Source organism: Zalophus californianus, chromosome 1, assembly GCF_009762305.2.
Source record: "Zalophus californianus isolate mZalCal1 chromosome 1, mZalCal1.pri.v2, whole genome shotgun sequence".
NCBI classification, from domain to species: domain Eukaryota; kingdom Metazoa; phylum Chordata; class Mammalia; order Carnivora; family Otariidae; genus Zalophus; species Zalophus californianus.
In genome coordinates, this window is record NC_045595.1 from 137,062,764 (window position 1) to 137,081,803 (window position 19,040).

The following is a 19,040-nucleotide window of genomic DNA, read 5'->3' on the forward strand; positions in this document are numbered from 1 at the left end:
GTCCTATTTCAGTGTTCAAAAGCTAGTGTCACTAATACTGAAAGTTCAATATCAAGCAAAATTTGAAACGTGTCTTCCGTGTTTAGCACTTGCTAAGCCAACCTGTGACTCTGGGAAGTGAGGCCTGCTTTTCATTTCCCCTCCCCTTCCCTTGTCTTCCAATTCTTTCCCTCCCTTCGGGGGTCTGTTTAGAGCCCAGTGGTTCTCAACTGTGAATGTATATTGGAATCACCTGGAAGTTTTCAAAGTACCAATACCTGGGTCCACCCCCAGAGATCCTGATTTAATTGCTCTGGGGAGAAGCCTAGACATAAAGATCTTTAAAAGCCTGTCAGGTGATTCTCAGTAGTATGAGAACCACTGCTATGGTCTTTAGAAATACTCACTGCCAAGAGAGCAGGAAGTGGGGAGCTGTTAGTCAAGGGACTGGTCATGGGAGGGAACCTGGGCCGATTCCCTCTGGTCCTTTCTGATGCTGGCCACTGCTGGTGGGAAGAGTGCGTACAGGAATATTGTTTCTCGAGAAGTGTGGGGGTGGGGTATCAGCTTACTCCCAGGTCTGACCCCCATGCTGAGCCCCTCCTAGGTATAGTCCTCCTAACCCCTTTTCTGGGATGGGCATCAAATTACTTGACTCCTACCCTTGCCACCATTCTCTTCCACATAAACCAGTTCTCTTTAGCACACTTTAGGGGCCACCGAGAACCGGAATGACATGGGGTGCCCCCAACTTCTTCTCAGATACACTAGTGATAATAATGATTATAAGAATACATAGCACCATTTATTCAACACCTGAATCTGTGCCAAGAATTGTACTAGTTACTTTGTATGTGTTTTCTTATTTAAGTATCACACAATCCTGCCTAGAGTTGTGAATCTCCATTTTATAAATGAGAAAATTAAGAATCAGAGAACTTTTACAGCTTACCCAGCATCACACAGTAAGAGAAGGGCAAGTTTGAAATTCAGATCTGACTCCAAAGTAACAGCCTTTTAATCCTTCTATTTTATTCAGATCTCAGTTCCTTTTCTGGTGTTAACCATTTAACATGTTACCTCCTCCTTAAACAATGCAGCTACAGCCTACTGAGGACGTTGGGCACCATAATCAAAGCTGGGAGTGATGGTGGAGATTTCTGGTGGAGACAGGCCCGCAGAGGGAGGAGAACTGCTTTACTTTTAACCCCACCTCACACACCAATGAAGGCAGTGCTTACGGTCAGAAACACTCTCTGAATTTGCTACTACTAGAAAAATCCAGATTGTGTGCAGATCACGGGTCTACCCACTCACCAGCGGCCTGTCTCAACTTTCTGTCCCCAGGGATCCACTAATCATTTACAGCATGTTGACAGATGTTTTAACCAGGGGTCAAGGTGACTCTCCCCGATTACACAACAGAAATGTATAAAGACTTTGTTTAATCAATTGTGTGTGTGTGTGTTTATGTGTTTTAGAAAGTCTATAAAATTCTCTGCTGTGATAGAACTATAGCAAGGGTTGGTGTTCACATTTTAAAGATGAGTGCCTTCAGGTTAGCACTGCTCCTCATCCCTTTAATCGCGCTGCAGAACTCCGCCATGAGTCCTGCAGACTGCGACGCTACTGAGCCCTTTGCTGGGAAAGTGCTAGGCCAGCTCAATAAAGGGACAGAGGCAGGGCTACCTTTTCCAGTTGCTGCAGGTCGCTGATGCCCATGTGGACAAAGAGGTGAGGAATTGGCAGGGCTAGAGCTGAGCTGGGAGACCAGGAGCCGGGGAAGGGGGGCGGGGGGGAGTGGTTCTGACCCCAAAGCTTACTGCTATGCAGGATGGAGTGGCCTTGGCTATGGTTTCCCGTTCAGTTTCTGCTGCTGATCTACAGTGTTCTTTTTTCCTTCAAACTGACATTTGCTATTTGTGTGTCCTTCATTATGAGTCAATCTCTAAGTACTTAGAAGCAGTTATGCCGAGCCAAGCCAAATGGTAAGTACCGTAAGAGAAGACTTAGAGTAAGCTGTGGGCAGGGCCTCAAGGAAAGAATCATTGGCTCACAGACACACACAGGCAAACTGGGTAAAATAGAACACATTCCCGTAGCCAAGTGAGTGGTATAGATGCTGAAGCAATCTAAGGAAAGGAGATCTATTAAAATTGGATGGGAGAAAGATGTGGGTGGGGAATCAGGAAGGAGGGTACCAGGGAGTAATTGCACATAAGCAGAGGGGTGGGGGGGAGGTGGTTCCAGAAGTTTTATGTGGGCTTTGGAGCACCTATCAGGTTGGAAGAGAAATAGGCTTATCTTGAAGCAAAGAGAGCCTGCTGCTTTCATTTAATAATAAGATTATATGCTCATTTAGAGTAGATCTGAAGGCTTGATAGAGATTATGGAAGAAGGCTTCCCTCCCCACCCCACCCCCAAAATAATCTACCCTTTGGTGGAACCGCCAAAATCAAGGAGGACAGACCATGGAGCACCACAGAAGACAAGCAGAGAAATTTCTACTTGTTACAAGTATTAGAGATTGAGGCACTACAGGTTGCAGAGAGGAAGACGAATTGCAGGAATTTAGGATTCAACCAGCAACTTAGTGACCATTAGTCCCATTTCAGGTTCCCTGCCACATGTGTAGGGCACAGGATGGCTTGGCACAGTGCTACCTCTGAGTGGTGCTGAGAGGGTAAGTGGGTGGGTAAGGCAGGGGCACAGTGTGCCTGGGGAGATGGAGGCAGGTGACATGAACTAGGAAGCTATTTCATGGGTTCGGGAGGGAGGAAATGAGGGTAAGTTGAAATCAAGGCAAGCAATCCAAGTTCAGGAATAGAGCTGGGTGAGAGGACAAAACTGCACATACAGATTGGAGGCTGTCATCACTTACAATTCTGGGCTTGCACCTTCAACACCTCCACCCAAACCCACACTGCTATTTAGTGGTTGCTTTTTAAAGCTTGTGGGCAGAAGCAACATCATGACCAGTTAAAAAGAACATTTGGAAGAAACTTTTTGAAGCTATTTATTCAGAATAAGTAGATCAAATGACACAAAGGTAGGACATCTGTGATGATTTGGAGAGGAGCAGGAATTCTGTTTCAGAAATAAAGAGACTGCTTTAATGAAAAAGCCCTGGGCTCCCACATGCTATTCACCTGTTGCTCTTTTGGCATTCCTCAGGAATCTGTGGCTGTCTATTACTTAGTCTGGGATGTGAAAGAATCTGACTGTTCAGTCCTATCAGGGAGACACTGGGATGACTGTGAGCCCACTCTTTCTAAATGTGTATCTGATATAGTAAGTAAGCAAGGTACCATTCTCCTTCTTCTATCGTTCCTGACCTCTGTCTACTCTGCTTACTCAGGGTGGCCGAATGCCTGTGCTAACACAATGAGAAAGGAAGAGCAGATTCTACCTCTTGACCCATGAAGACTATGTTGACCTTGAGGAATAGTCTCTTGAGAGCCATACTTGGGATCCCGGTTCAAGACGAGTCAGTGGGGATTGTGCTCCCATGGCATAACATGCCCAGCTGTGAGCCCTTGGGCAAATCACCTGAAGTTGCTAGACTTTGGCCTCCTCCACTATAAGAGGAGGGGTTTAGAGTAGCTGGACTCTAAGGTCCACTCTAGGGATCTAGGAACCTCTGAACTTGTGAGTGTGTCCTATAAAGACCGGCCCCATAGGCAGGAATAGCCAAAGGGATTTACTGCAGTGATCTTGAGGAATAGGGTCTTGTTCTACATGTTGCTCGTGGGCACTCAGACACCAGATTCTCCAGCACGGGAAGAGAACGCAGAGATGACTAAGCATATACATAAGATTTCATTTCTAGAAAATAAGACGTTGACATACCTAGGACTTTCAGCACTTTTTCCCGTTGAAAATGTTTGGGATATGATCATGATCTGTTTAAACCGTTTCTCCCTGGTTCTCATGAGGGTTTTGGATGCCTACAGCGATCAGCTCACAGAAGCAGACTAAGAAAATAGAGGTGGTGAAAGAGGATTTGGTGAGAGAAAACAAAGATGAATTCTCAATGGATAGTAGGAGTAAGTGACATCACTTTTTGTCCCCTCACATTCAACCCAAGGAAAGCAGTTTTCATTGACATGAACCCTTTTCTCTTACCGGTGATTGGACAGTGTAAGGTAATAGCGACACAATGTTTGAATGACTCTCAGCATTTGAGTGAATGACTATAACTGCACCACAAGGTCTGGTATGGTCATCTGTGAAAATGCTAATTCTAGATTAATATAGAATTCAATCATACTGTGGTATTCATCATATAACGCTAAGATAGACATATCAGAAATGGCCCCTGCCCTCATGGACTCAATTATTACTTGCTCTCTTCAGAGGAAATGGGAAAGGGTTTTCTTCTGTTACTGGTATGCCTTCTCTTAAAGAAATTCAATATATAAGAATAGAAATCTATGAGAGGCAGGACAGTGACATTGTAGAGAACGTAGGCTCTGAGGTCAGATTTGAGTTTGAATCCCCGCTTCCTCACTTATTAGTTGTATCATCTTGAGGGCAAGTTACTTAACCACTTTAAGCTTTCCTCCTTTATAAAATAAGGATAATAATAGTATTAGCCTTCTGGATCCTTCTTAGAATTAAGTAAGATGCTCTATATAGTGCACTTTGCAGAATACTTAGCACTGAATTATTGATTTCAATATCTAAAAGTTATGTATTACCGTAGAGTTCACAAAGCGGTTACACAGATTATCCCATTTCATCTTACAAGAAGACCATACAAGGTAAAGATTATGATACTTTCTATTTTAGAGATAAAATAACTGAGGCTCCAAGAGGTTCAATGCCTTGGCCTTGAGAACACAGCCAAAAATGTGAAAGACATGATCTTATTTCACCAGTGTTGACTCTAAATGCCATGCTCTTTTTATTTTTTCCAAAAGAATTATCACAGAAGGGGGGGGCGGAGCAAGATGGTGGAGGAGTAGGAGACCTAGATTTCGTCTGGTCTCAGGAATTCAGCTGAATAGGGATCAAACCATTCTGAACACCTACGAACTCAACAGGAGATCGAACAGGAGAGTAGCAACAACTCTCTGAACAGAGAAGCGACCACTTACTGGAAGGTAGGACGTGCGGAGAAGTGAATCCGAGGCGATATTCGGGAGGATAGACGGCGGGGGAGGGGGCCTCCGTCCGCCGCTTCTGGCAAGTGATAGAGCCGCGGAGCACAAAATCGGACCTTTTAGAAGTTGGCTCTGCTGAGGGACGTCGCTCCAGTGGCTAAGCGGGGGGTAGAACCCTCGTGGGACAGTGTGTTCTCAGGACCCTTGGGGTCACAGAGAGACCGGGGGTGCCTGAGTGCGGCAGAGCTCCCAGGTATCAGAGCGGGGAAGCCGGCTGCAGAGACGGAGCAGAGTCGTGGGCTCTCAGCTCGGGGTTGCCATAAACTGTGATCTGCGGCCCAGTCGGGGCACGGCTCCCCCAGCAGGGACCCAGCAGGCGGCAGATCCGGGGAGACTCCCCTTCCTTCCCGGGGAGGAGCGGTGCGGGAACGCACTGCAGGGATCTGCTGGGTTTGGAGACTCCGCGCGGGGTCGGGTGCCAGAGATAGAAACGCTCGGTCACAGGCCGGGTGAGCACAGAGTGCGGCCGGAGACCGGGGACACGGAAGTGACTGCTTTTCTCTGGGGGTGCACTGAGGAGCGGGGCCCCGAGTTCTCAGCTCCTCCGGGTGGAGATTGGGAGGCCACCATTTCTGCCCTGGTCCTCCAAGGCTGTACGGAGAGCTTGCAGGGAACAAAAGCTCCCGAGAGCAAACCGGAGCAGCTTCCTTAGCCCGGACCGACAAGGGCGGGGCAATTCCGCCTCCGGCAAAGACATTTGGGAACCACAGCAACAGGCCCCTCCCCCAGAAGATCAGCACAAACAGCCACCAAGCCAAGACCAAGTTGATCGATCAAGGAGAATGGGAGAACTCCAGCGCTAGGGGAATACTGCACATAGAATTCATGGCTTTTTTTTTTTTTTTTTTTACCATGATTCATTATTTCATCAAAGTTAATTTTTGTTGACTGTTTTTTTTTTATTTTTCTTTTTCCCTTTTTCAACCAACATCTTATCAATCCCTTTAAAAAAAAACATTTTTTATTTTTCATTTTTAGAGTCATATTTTATCCCTTCATAGTAGTTACCCTTATTTTTGGCATATATATATAAGTTGTTCTCTCTTTAAAATTTTGAGGTACAGTTTCTTCTAACAGATCAAAATATACCCTAAATCACTAGTGTATGGCTCTGTTCTAGTTTCCTGCCTGATCACATTCTCTCCCTTTTTCCTTTTTTTTTTTTTCTTAAATCTTCTTTCTTTTTTCAAACAACTTCCCTTACCAAGTCCTTTTATAAAATCTTTTATAATTTTCATCTTTACAGTCATCTTCCATCCCTTCATTGTATCAACCCTTATTTTGTACATATATGTCTTTCTTCCTTTAAAATTTTAGGAGGCACTTTTTTCTAACAGACCAAAATACGCCCAAAATCTAGTGTGTGGCACTGATCTATGCACTAGCCTGATCATATTTGATCATATTCTGCTTTTTTTGTATTGTATTGTTTTTGTTTTTATCTTTTTTTTTCTTTTTTTTTCTCTTTCTTTTTTCTTTCTTTCCCTTTCTTTTCCCCTGGTTTCAGGTCTTTTCTGATTTGTATACAGTATATTTGCTGGGGACGTTGTAAACCTGTTAGCATTTTGTTCTCTCATTCATCTATTCTCCTCTGGACAAAATGACAAGACGAAAGAAATCACCTCAGCAAAAAGAACAAGAGGTAGTACCGTCAGCCAGGGACCTACTCAATACGGACATTAGTACGATGTCGGACCTAGAGTTCAGAATCATGACTTTAAAGATACTAGCTGGGCTTGAAAAAAGCGTGGAAGTTATTAGAGAAACCCTTTCTGGAGAAATAAAAGAACTAAAATCTAACCAAATCGAAATCAAAAAGGCTATTGATGAGGTGCAATCAAAAATGGGGGCACTAAATGCTAGGATAAATGAGGCAGAAGAGAGAATCAGCGATATAGAAGACCAAATGATGGAAAATAAAGAGGCTGAGAAAAAGAGAGAGAAACAACTACAGGATCACGAGGGCAGAATTCGAGAGATAAGTGATACGATAAGACGAAACAACATTAGAATAATTGGGATCCCAGAAGAAGAAGAGAGAGAGAGAGGGGCAGAAGGTATATTGGAGCAAATTATAGCAGAGAACTTCCCTAATGTGAGGAAGGAAACAGGCATTAAAATCCAGGAGGCACAGAGAACGCCTCTCAAAATCAATAATAATAGGTCAACACCCCGACATCTAATAGTAAAACTTACGAGTCTCAGAGACAAAGAGAAAATCCTGAAAGCAGCTCGGGAGAAGAGATATGTAATCTACAATGGTAGAAACATTAGATTGGCAACAGACCTATCCACAGAGACCTGGCAGGCCAGAAAGGACTGGCAAGATATCTTCAGAGCACTAAACGAGAAAAATATGCAGCCAAGAATACTATATCCAGCTAGGCTATCATTGAAAATAGAAGGAGAGATAAAAAGCTTCCAGAACAAACAAAAACTAAAGGAATTTGCAAACATGAAACCAGCCCTCCAAGAAATATTGAGAGGGGTCCTCTAAGCAAAGAGAGAACCTAAAAGCAGCAAAGAGCAGAAACGAACACAGACAACAGACAGTTAACAGTCACCTTACAGGTAATACAATGGCACTAAATTCATACCTTTCAATAGTTACCCTGAATGTAAATGGGCTAAATGCCCCAATCAAAAGACACAGGCTATCAGATTGGATTAAAAAACAAGACCCATCAATATGCTGTCTGCAAGAGACTCATTTTAGACCCAAAGACACCCCCAGATTGAAAGTGAGGGGGTGGAAAACCATTTACCATGCTAATGGACACCAAAAGAAAGCTGGGGTGGCAATCCTTATATCAGACAAACTAGATTTTAAAACAAAGACTGTAATAAGAGATGAGGAAGGACACTATATCCTACTGAAAGGGTCTATCCAACAAGAAGATCTAACAATTGTAAATATCTATGCCCCGAACATGGGAGCAGCCAATTATATAAGGCAATTAATAACAAAAGCAAAGAAACACATTGACAACAATACAATAATAGTGGGGGACTTTAACACCCCCCTGACTGAAATGGACAGATCATCTAAGCAAAAGATCAACAAGGAAATAAAGACTTTAAATGACACACTGGACCAAATGGACTTCACAGACATATTCAGAACATTCCATCCCAAAGCAACAGAATATACATTCTTCTCTAGTGCCCATGGAACATTCTCCAGAATTGATCACATCCTAGGTCACAAATCAGGTCTCAAACGGTACCAAAAGATTGGGATCATTCCCTGCATATTTTCAGACCACAATGCTTTGAAACTAGAACTCAACCACAAGAGGAAAGTCGGAAAGAACTCAAATACATGGAGGCTAAAGAGCATCCTACTAAAGAATGAATGGGTCAACCAGGAAATTAAAGAAGAATTAAAAAAATTCATGGAAACCAATGAAAATGAAAACACAACTGTTCAAAATCTTTGGGATACAGCAAAGGCAGTCCTGAGAGGAAAGTATATAGCAATACAAGCCTTTCTCAAGAAACAAGAAAGGTCTCAAGTACACAACCTAACCCTACACCTAAAGGAGCTGGAGAAAGAACAGCAAATAAAGCCTAAACCCAGCAGGAGAAGAGAAATCATAAAGATCAGAGCAGAAATCAATGAACTAGAAACCAAAAGAACAGTAGAACAGATCAACGAAACTAGGAGCTGGTTCTTTGAAAGAATTAACAAGATTGATAAACCCCTGGCCAGACTGATCAAAAAGAAGAGAGAAATGACCCAAATCAACAAAATCATGAATGAAAGAGGAGAGATCACAACCAACACCAAAGAAATACAAACAATTATAAGAACATATTATGAGCAACTCTATGCCAGCAAATTAGATAACCTGGAAGAAATGGGTGCATTCCTAGAGATGTATCAACTACCAAAATTGAACCAGGAAGAAATAGAAAACCTGAACAGACCTATAACCACTAAGGAAATTGAAGCAGTCATCAAAAATCTCCCAACAAACAAAAGCCCAGGGCCAGATGGCTTCCCAGGGGAATTCTATCAGACATTTAAAGAAGAATTAATACCTATTCTCCTGAAACTGTTCCAAAAAATAGAAATGGAAGGGAAACTTCCAAACTCATTTTATGAGGCCAGCATTACCTTGATCCCAAAACCAGACAAAGACCCCATCAAAAAAGAGAATTACAGACCAATATCCTTGATGAATATGGATGCAAAAATTCTCACCAAAATACTAGCCAATAGGATCCAACAGTACATTAAAAGGATTATTCACCATGACCAAGTGGGATTTATTCCTGGACTGCAAGGCTGGTTCAACATCCGCAAATCAATCAACGAGATACAATACATTAACAAAAGAAAGAACAAGAATCATATGATCCTCTCAATAGATGCAGAAAAAGCATTTGACAAAGTACAACATCCTTTCTTGATCAAAACTCTTCAGAGTATAGGGATAGAGGGTACATACCTCAATATCATAAAAGCCATCTATGAAAAACCTACAGCGAATATCATTCTCAATGGGGAAAGGCTGAGACCCTTTCCCCTAAGGTCAGGAACGCGGCAGGGATGTCCACTCTCACCACTGCTATTCAACATAGTATTAGAAGTCCTAGCCACAGCAATCAGACAACAAAAAGAAATCAAAGGCATCCAAATCGGCAAAGAGGAAGTCAAACTCTCACTTTTTGCAGATGATATGATATTGTATGTGGAAAACCCAAAAGTCTCCACCCCAAAACTGCTAGAACTCATACAGGAATTCAGTAAAGTAGCAGGATATAAAATCAATGCACAGAAATCAGTGGCATTCCTATACACCAACAACAAGACAGAAGAGAGACAAATCAAGGAGTCTATCCCATTTACAATTGCACCCAAAACCATTAGATACCTAGGAATAAATCTAACCAAAGAGGCAAAGGATCTGTACTCAGAAAACTATAAAATACTCATGAAAGAAATTGAAGAAGACACAAAGAAATGGAAAAACGTTCCATGCTCATGGATTGGGAGAATCAACATTGTGAAGATGTCAATGCTACCTAGAGCAATCTACACATTCAATGCAATCCCCATCAAAATACCATCCACTTTTTTCAAAGAAATGGAACAAATAATCCTAAAATTTGTATGGAACCAGAAGAGACCCAGAATAGCCAGAGGAATACTGAAAAAGAAAAGCAAAGCTGGCAGCATCACAATTCCGGACTTCCAGCTCTATTACAAAGCTGTCATCATAAAGACAGTATGGTACTGGCACAAAAACAGACACATAGATCAATGGAACAGAATAGAGAGCCCAGAAATGGACCCTCAACTCTATGGTCAACTTATCTTTGACAAAGCAGGAAAGAATGTCCAATGGCAAAAAGACAGTCTCTTCAACAAATGGTGTTGGGAAAATTGGACAGCCACATGCAGAAGAATGAAACTGGACCATTTCCTTACACCACACACAAAAATAGACTCCAAATGGTTGAAAGACCTAAACGTGAGACAGGAGTCCATCAAAATCCTAAAGGAGAACACAGGTAGCAACCTTTTCGACCTTAGCTGCAGCAACTTCTTCCTAGAAACATCGCCAAAGGCAAGGGAAGCCAGGGCAAAAATGAACTATTGGGATTTCATCAAGATCAAAAGCTTTTGCACAGCAAAAGAAACAGTCCACAAAACCAAAAGACAACCGACAGAATGGGAGAAAATATTTGCAAATGACATATCAGATAAAGGGCTAGTATCCAAAATCTATAAAGAACTTATCAAACTCAACACCCAAAGAACAAATAATCCAATCAAGAAATGGGCAGAAGACATGAACAGACATTTCTCCAAAGAAGACATCCAAATGGCCAACAGGCACATGAAAAAGTGCTCAACATCGCTCGGCATCAGGGAAATCCAAATCAAAACCTCAATGAGATACCACCTCACACCTGTCAGAATGGCTAAAATGAACAAGTCAGGGAACGACAGATGTTGGCGGGGATGTGGAGAAAGGGGAACCCTCCTACACTGTTGGTGGGAATGCAAGCTGGTGCAACCCCTCTGGAAAACAGTATGGAGGTTCCTCAAACAGTTGAAATTAGAGCTACCGTTTGATCCAGCAATTGCACTACTGGGTATTTACCACAAAGATACAAATGTAGGGACCCGAAGGGGTACGTGTACCCCAATGTTTATAGCAGCAATGTCCACAATAGCCAAACTGTGGAAAGAGCCAAGATGCCCATTGACAGATGAATGGATAAAGAAGAGGTGGTATATATACACAATGGAATATTATGCAGCCATCAAAAGGAATGAGATCTTGCCATTTGCAACGACGTGGATGGAACTGGAGGGTGTTATGCTGAGTGAAATAAGTCAATCAGAGAAAGACATGTATCACATGACCTCACTGATATGAGGAATTCTTAATCTCAGGAAACAAACTGAGTGTTACTGGAGTGGTTGGGGGTGGGAGGGATGGGGTGGCTGGGTGATAGACATTGGGGAGGGTATGTGCTACGGTGAGCGCTGTGAATTGTGCAAGACTGTTGAATCATAGATCTGTACTTCTGAAACAACGCAACATATTTTAAGAAAAAAGAAAAAGAAGAAGATAACAGGAGAGGAAGAAAAGGGGAGTATGTCAGAGGGGGAGACGAACCATGAGAGATGATGGACTCTGAAAAACAAACTGAGGGTTCTAGAGGGGAGGAGGGTGGGGGGATGGGTTAGCCTGGTGATGGTTATTGAGGAGGGCACGTTCTGCATGGAGCACTGGGTGTTATGAACAAACAATGAATCATGGAACACTGCATCAAAAACTAATGATGTAATATATGGTGATTAACATAACAATAAAAAAATAAAAAAAATAAAAAAAAGAATTATCACAGAATTCCTTTAAAAATTGTCCATTTCAACATGATTCAATATACAACAACTTAATAGCCAAGCAACTCCTTCAAGAAGTCACCTTGAAGAAAGGTTGACCTGTATCTTCTCTCTCTGGGCAAAACTCTGTTAATGATGCCCCTCCCTCCTTGGAGAGACAGGAGGAGTTTAGTGAAGTATTAACACTTTGTGAGTGATGGGAAGGGTGTCTCAATGGAGTCACAACAGAGACTTAAGCATCAGAAGGATCTGAGTTTAAGTTTAGCTCTGCTGTTGACTGGCTGTTTTGATCTCAAACAAATCACTTAGCTTCTCCAACCCTCAATTTGCCCATCTGTAAAATGGAAGCTCTGGTTACTTTTGCCACCATGCTTATGTATATTAAGTCCCAGCATTGACATTGCTGTTTCCAAGCTGGTACTGCAAAATTTTCATCTTCTTTCTCCAGTCTCTTCGGCACTGGCCAATACCAAAGACATCCCTGTACTCTTCGACTTCTTAGAAGAGCCTGAGCTTTATAGAAAACTAACCGACAAAGCCCTTGAGAAGTACCAACAGGAAAATGGAGATTTTGCCTCTTTCAGAGTGGACCGCGTGGAGAGAGTTGTCAGAGGGGTGAGTCTCTTCTCACGTGAGCTAGCATCTGAGGGCCCAGCTCCAACCTGGCTGGTCCAGACTCAGTGGCACGGGCCCTCTCCCCCGGCCTCACATGTCCAGCTCCTTTCTAACTGAGGGCCCTCTTGCAGCCTCAATAGAAAGGCAAGAGATACCAAAGAAACTGTTTTCCTAGAGTTTTTTATTTTTTGGAGTTGTGGGGAGTAGAAATATCTACTGAAGAGGAGGGAAAACTCAGAGAGGAAAGAGGGAAAGACAGAAGAGCATTATTAGGGTTATGTGAGTCATTAAAAATCATCCCAGGGACGCCTGGGTGGCTCAGTCGGTTAAGCGTCTGCCTTCGGCTCAGGTCATGATCCCGGGGTCCTGGGATCGAGTCCCACATCGGGCTCCTTGCTCAGCAGGGAGCCTGCTTCTCCCTCTGCTTGTGCTCTCTCTCTCTCTCTCTCTGACAAATGAATAAATAAAAAATCTTTAAAAATCATCCCATCCTGACCTCTTTGTATGATGATGGGAAACTGAGGCACAGAGAAACCGTCTCGGCACACCCAGTGATGTGGCTGGGGTGAGACAGCTCCCCTGCCTTCCAGTCCAGGGGCCCAAGTGCCTCCCACCCAGAGGGGTCTTATAAAGCAGCTCTTTGATGTCTATCTTGCATTTTGAAAATGCCAAGTTAAATTATGGTGTGTATAAGTCATGGAATGAATACGGCACAATTACTAGAGAGAATATGCACGGGGAAGAGTTCCTAAGGGGAAAAGCAGGTTAGGGAATGATACTTAGACTCTGAGCCCATTTATGTAAATTAGATATGTGTGTATATGGGCAACATATTGAGGAAAAGGCTAGGAGAAACACATCAGATCTGTGGTAGAGGTACCTCTGGGAAGAAGAGATCGGGTGTAGGAAGGCTGAGTTTTCACACTGTGCTTGGTTATGTCTATATTATTTGCCCTTTTCAACGAAATAGCATTTACCTTATCACTTATGTGATAAATTTTTGAAAGGCAGCGGCCATAAGGCACATATTGGTGCTTTTGAATCCCTGTGGTGCTTTACAGTCTCTTGGGTAGTAGATATCTACTGCCTTTTTCTTTTTTTAACTTTTTATGTGCCTGAAACTGCTTTGACCCAATTTGTCCTAGAGAGGAGAGGAAAGAACCAACTACTATGTGGACTTCTCTGTGAGGAACTGCTCCAGGAGACCCCATTTTCCCAGGCACCCTTATGTGAGTATAATAAACGTCTCTGAAATACTAGGTAACGTTTAGAGACCACCCCCCATGTGTCAGGCACCCTTCCAAGTGCTGTACACATACATTATTAACCCTACCACCACCCTGTGAGGAAGATATTATTTTTCTCTCTCTTAGAGATGGGGAAACTGAGGCACAGGGAAGTTAAATGAATCATAAGAGTACGATTTTATAATAGGCACAATAAATACCTAAACTTAACACTGAGATTTTTTTGAACCCACTAGGGTTAAAGACTTAGCTAAAACTAACAACTGGCTTGCATTAAGAGCCTACACCATGGGTGCCTTTGTTCACTTCATTTCATTTACTCTTCACAGTGACCCCATGTGACAAATATGGAGTAACTGAGGATCAGCAGAGCGTCTTGCCCAATGTTCATAACCAAGCTGAGATTAGAATCTGGTTCTCCTAATGCTCAGTCCAGTAGGATTTTCCCCCTAATCACTTATAAATTGATACTCATGTATCTGTAGAAAGATTTTATTAATAAAACTCAGCATTTGTAGGGTGACTTAGAGTTACAAAACACCTCCACGTATATTATTGCCTTGTTGGATCCCTGTGACAACCGTGCTGAGGAGAAGCAAATGTCTACCCCCATTTCCATGGGACAGAAGGGCCCAGAAGTTTAACCACTTGCCTAAGGGCACTTAACTAGAAAGTGTTACGACATAGGATTTTAACAGTGGCCTTCTGATTTCAAGTTCAGGATAACAACACGTTCTCCAGGGCCAGAAGAGAGGAAGCACTCATTAGTTCCTTTTCTGGCCGGTCAGTGTTCCCACCTGAAGCAGTTCTAGAACCCTGCTTAGTGGCCACCAGAAAAGCTACCTCCCTCTCCCCCTCCCTTCTTCAACAAATCCTTAACAACCCAGTGCAGACACATGGCAGCTGGAGAAGGTGTCTCAGTGCTGAATGTTTTTGCCGCATTATCTCATTTAACTAAGCCCTCCCACAACCTGAAGGTAATTAGAAATTTCCTGTAACTTGCCTAAACTCACACAACTAGTAAATGGTGAAGGCAGAATTCACAGAGCTCTGTCTGACTCCAAACTGTTCTCAGAATCTCAGTGCTTAACTGTCGCTTCTGGAAAAGCATTGTCTTCTTGTCCGAGTCTAACTTTGACAGCTGGGTGTAGGAGCCTCTGCGGCATAGGGATGCCAGCCAGTCATATCCTCTGTACTTGAGATAGGGCCCTAAGTCACTTTGACAGGGTCCAGCAAACCCATTTTCATACCAGTTCCCTCCTTTCCAGCACTTTCCTTCAAGGGTCTGGGTAAAGTTGTACAAATCCCTCTTCTGCACCACTCTTCATTCTCTCTAGGCACAGGAAACTTGGGTCTTCAGTGCAGAACGGTTGGACGAAAGGCAAGGTGTCAGTGATGTGGTATTTCTAATGACCCCCCCATGGGGTGACCCCTGGTGGTGGCCCCTCATGGAAGAGAACCACAGCAACTTGAAGTGAACCACTTTGGAAACTGCACTTTCTCCAAGTATTGGCTGGGAAAGATGGTTAAATAACTAGCAGAGATATTTGACAATATTACCCTGATTTTTCTAAAGCTCATCTTCTTTCCCAAATGTATAAAAGTTTACAACACTAGCTGTGCACATTCATACCACCTGCACACGCACACACACACACACACACACACCCATACATACACACACTAACAGGCTTCTCTCTTCTTTATAAGGTCTTTGGATTCTGCAGAGCAGATTTGTCCTATGATGTAGGAGTCTCTGACTTGGAAACCCCGGAAGACATTGCCATAAACTGTGAAGTCTTCAATTTTGAGGTGGGTTGCTTAAATAGTCTTTGTTATGAGCAGTGCCAGACTAAGAGATATTTTCATACACATAGTGTATTTTGTTCTTATAGCTCTGGGGGTGGTGGGGAGATAGGCAGAGAGATGAGAGGAGGCTGAAAAGAAATACAGAGAGAAGAGGCCCCTGGGGAACGAATGGGGTCCATTGCTGATATGACACAAAAAGTATAAAAAATTTCCAACTGGGGAGAGGTAAGATTTGTAAAGTAAAACCAACCGATCCAATCAACCTTTAATGAATTTGAAAATGGTCCTTGTAGCCAAGGCTCTAGTCCTGAGACTCAATTCCTAGCTTTTAGTATTAAGCATAGAACCTAAGGGGAATGAATTAACCTCAAACACATTAGATAAAGGTACATAAAATAAGGCACAAAGCAATATTTCACATCTGTCCCAGAAAGCTTTGTTCTGTACCAAGATATTCATCACAGTATTTCTCATGTCAGCAAAAACTGAAAATAATCCAAATGTCTATGAGCCAAACCATAGAATAAAGAGGGGGAGGGGCAAGGCAGGTTTATCACCACGAACATGGCTCCACAGATTTTTTTTTTTTAATTAAAATCTGAACAAGAAGGAGCGTGAAGAGATGAAGTACTCATCCTTTAGGAGTAAGAGATGATTATAACATAAAGCCTCAGAACTCTGTTGAAGATATAAATTATAAGGCATTAGTTTTCCAAGTGTTGGTCTACAGATAAGTACCATTCTACAATATAATTTCACCATTTTATGTTGAAATGAGAAAAGTAGGGATAAGTAAAGTTTTTCATAATACAACATTTATTGCATCTAAAGAACCACCCTTTACTCTGAGATATCTTTCTGACTCTTGTATCATCAAAATATTATTCTGATTGTGAAATAATGATGGTGGCAGATGATAGTTTTTGTATTTAATTTTATTTTTTTAAGATTTATTTATTTAAAGAGAGAGAGCGCGCACGCAAGCAGGGAAAGTGCAGAAGGAGAGGAAGAGAGAGAATACTAAACAGATGCCCTGCTGAGTGTGGGGACTGATGCAGGGCTTAATCTCACAACCCTGAGATCACGACATGAGTCGAAACCACGACCAGACGCTTAACTGACTGAGCCACCCAGGCACCCCATTGTTTGCACTTTAAATGTCAGTTTGGCTGGGTAAAAGTTTGAGAGCCCTTTGTTGCTATCCTATTTTTAAAATTGATTTGTAGAATCCAGAAGCCATTGGTCTAAATTGAGTTGCACATCTAACTTCTTTTGTGTTATATGATAATATTCACTTTTCTGTATGCTTTACCAGGAATGTAGAAACATCAGTGGTATACCACACCATTTTGGCCATCCCCACCACTCTGGTGGGCATGAGCATTCTCTTGCTGGCAGGCCTCCATTTAAGCCTGATGAATTTAGAGATCACCATCATCCCCACAAGCCACATACATTTGAATGCCCACCTCTTCTAGAAGACAGACCACCATTTCAGGCAGAAGCTTCTCCACTGTTGCCCCCTCTAGGGTCAAGATGTCATCACCCCCACTTTGGCACCAGTGGGACCCATGGACACCCTCATAATCGTAGTTCCAGGGAGCACCATCCCCATGGACCCCCTCGTCATGGATCCCCTTGTCATGGACCCCCTCATCAAGGACCCCCTCCTCATGGGCCCATGCCTCACGGGCCCCCTCCTCACAGACCCCCTCCTCACGGGCATCATCCCCATGGCCACCATCCCCATGGACACCATCCCCATGATCACCATCCCCATAGGCATCATCCCCATGGACACCATCCCCATGGACACGATTTCCTTGACCATGGGCCTTGTGACCCACCACCCCATGGTGGGTGGGGGTGGGTCCCGAAGATCACCAGGGTCCCGAAGATCACCATCGCCAGGGACATGGCCCACCATCTAGGCACTCAGAAGAAAGAGGTCCAGGTAAAAGACCCTTTCCCTTCCACTGGAGACAAATGGGATATGTTTACCAGCTCCCTCCACTAAAGGAAGGTGAGGTTCTTCCTCTTCCCGAAGCCAATTTTCCCAGCTTCTCATTGCCAGGTGACAACAATCCTCTAAAGCCAGAAATTCAGCCCTTCCCTCAATCAGTTTCTGAATCATGCCCAGGGACATTTAAGAGTGAGTTTTCACATGTCTCGAAGTTTTTTGCATACTTGCTTCCAAAATAAAATCTGATTTCCTCGATGGGGTAAACTTAATATTCTGACTTAAATCATAAATAAAATATGATCAATACTGAATACAAAATTCATGTATTTTTACCTTACTTTCATATTCAGGATAGGGCAAATGTGGGTGGGGGAGGAGATGGCATGAGAAGAGAGAGACAAATGGAAAGGACAGGAAAGATGTCAGTGCTACAAGTCAGTCACTGACACTAAATCCTTGCGGCAAATCTCTGAGCCTCTTTCTTTCCTGGATTTAACTCCTTTAATTCTAGGGTCTTTCCTCACTGAGTACTTACGCTGTAGTTGGGCATACCAAGAAGGTATGTTTTATCAGTCAAGGGATTATTCTTCTCATCTAAAATTCAAATTCCCTCCTAATTGTTATTTCTAGTCCTCTAAATTTCCCTTCGGAAAAAAATAAGTTCTAAATTCAATTACGATGCAATCGAGGCTTGGGCGATGAATTGCAAAGAATGTTGCAGGTACAAATCATGACCATAAATTCAGGTGCACAAGAAATATCACTTTATTTTCAGAACAAATTAATTTCCATTTCAGGCTGCCATCCTAGTCGGTTAATAGAAGACTTAACCTCAGTCCTTCTTTGAGTTCCTTCACCCTGCTACTCCCCACACAAAGTTGTGCCACAGTTATAGAATCTCATGTAGTGCCAAGGTGTTTGGGTGGTGGGCATGAGAAGGAGGTCTGAGTCTTCATCTCTGGTCCACTAGGTTCCCTCCTGCTGAGGGATACTTACTACCCTGTACACATCCCTCTTTGGGTTTAGTTTATCAGCTACCGCTGCATCAAACTGAAGGCATAAGAGTCTCTGCAAGACTGCTAGTGAACATATCTGCCCTGGGCTCTTCTCCCTGAGATCTTGCTGCCTTCCAAGCTACATGCCCAGAAAGCAGGGCAGAGGTGTTCTCTGCTTCAAGACACCCAGAGACATCGTTCTTCTCATATCTTGCCCCCCAGCCCAGGGTTGCTCTAGTCTCAGGTAACTTCTCTTTATTCAGTTTTACTCTAAGAGGACTCTTTCTCCACAATCAAATACTCTTTCTTTTCCCTTCTTCCCAAGTCAGGGCTCAAGCATTTAGACATAGGCTAATAAAGCTTTGGGCTTGCTACCTGACTTACTGGAAGCAGTTGCAG

At 43.1% G+C, this 19,040-nt stretch overlaps 1 protein-coding gene across 1 annotated transcript; it reads left to right on the forward strand.

Annotated features, from left to right (window-relative positions):
• Positions 1–1,523: 1,523 nt before the first annotated feature.
• On the forward strand, positions 1,524–17,923 carry HRG (histidine rich glycoprotein). The gene is given in 10 exon segments (XM_027587307.2): positions 1,524–1,646; positions 1,648–1,713; positions 3,154–3,270; positions 4,107–4,162; positions 4,164–4,195; positions 12,461–12,627; positions 13,773–13,856; positions 15,585–15,686; positions 16,999–17,541; positions 17,544–17,923. Coding segments are annotated over 10 exon segments (1,632 nt in total). The 3' UTR covers positions 17,886–17,923.
• The last annotated feature ends 1,117 nt before the right edge of the window (positions 17,924–19,040 follow it).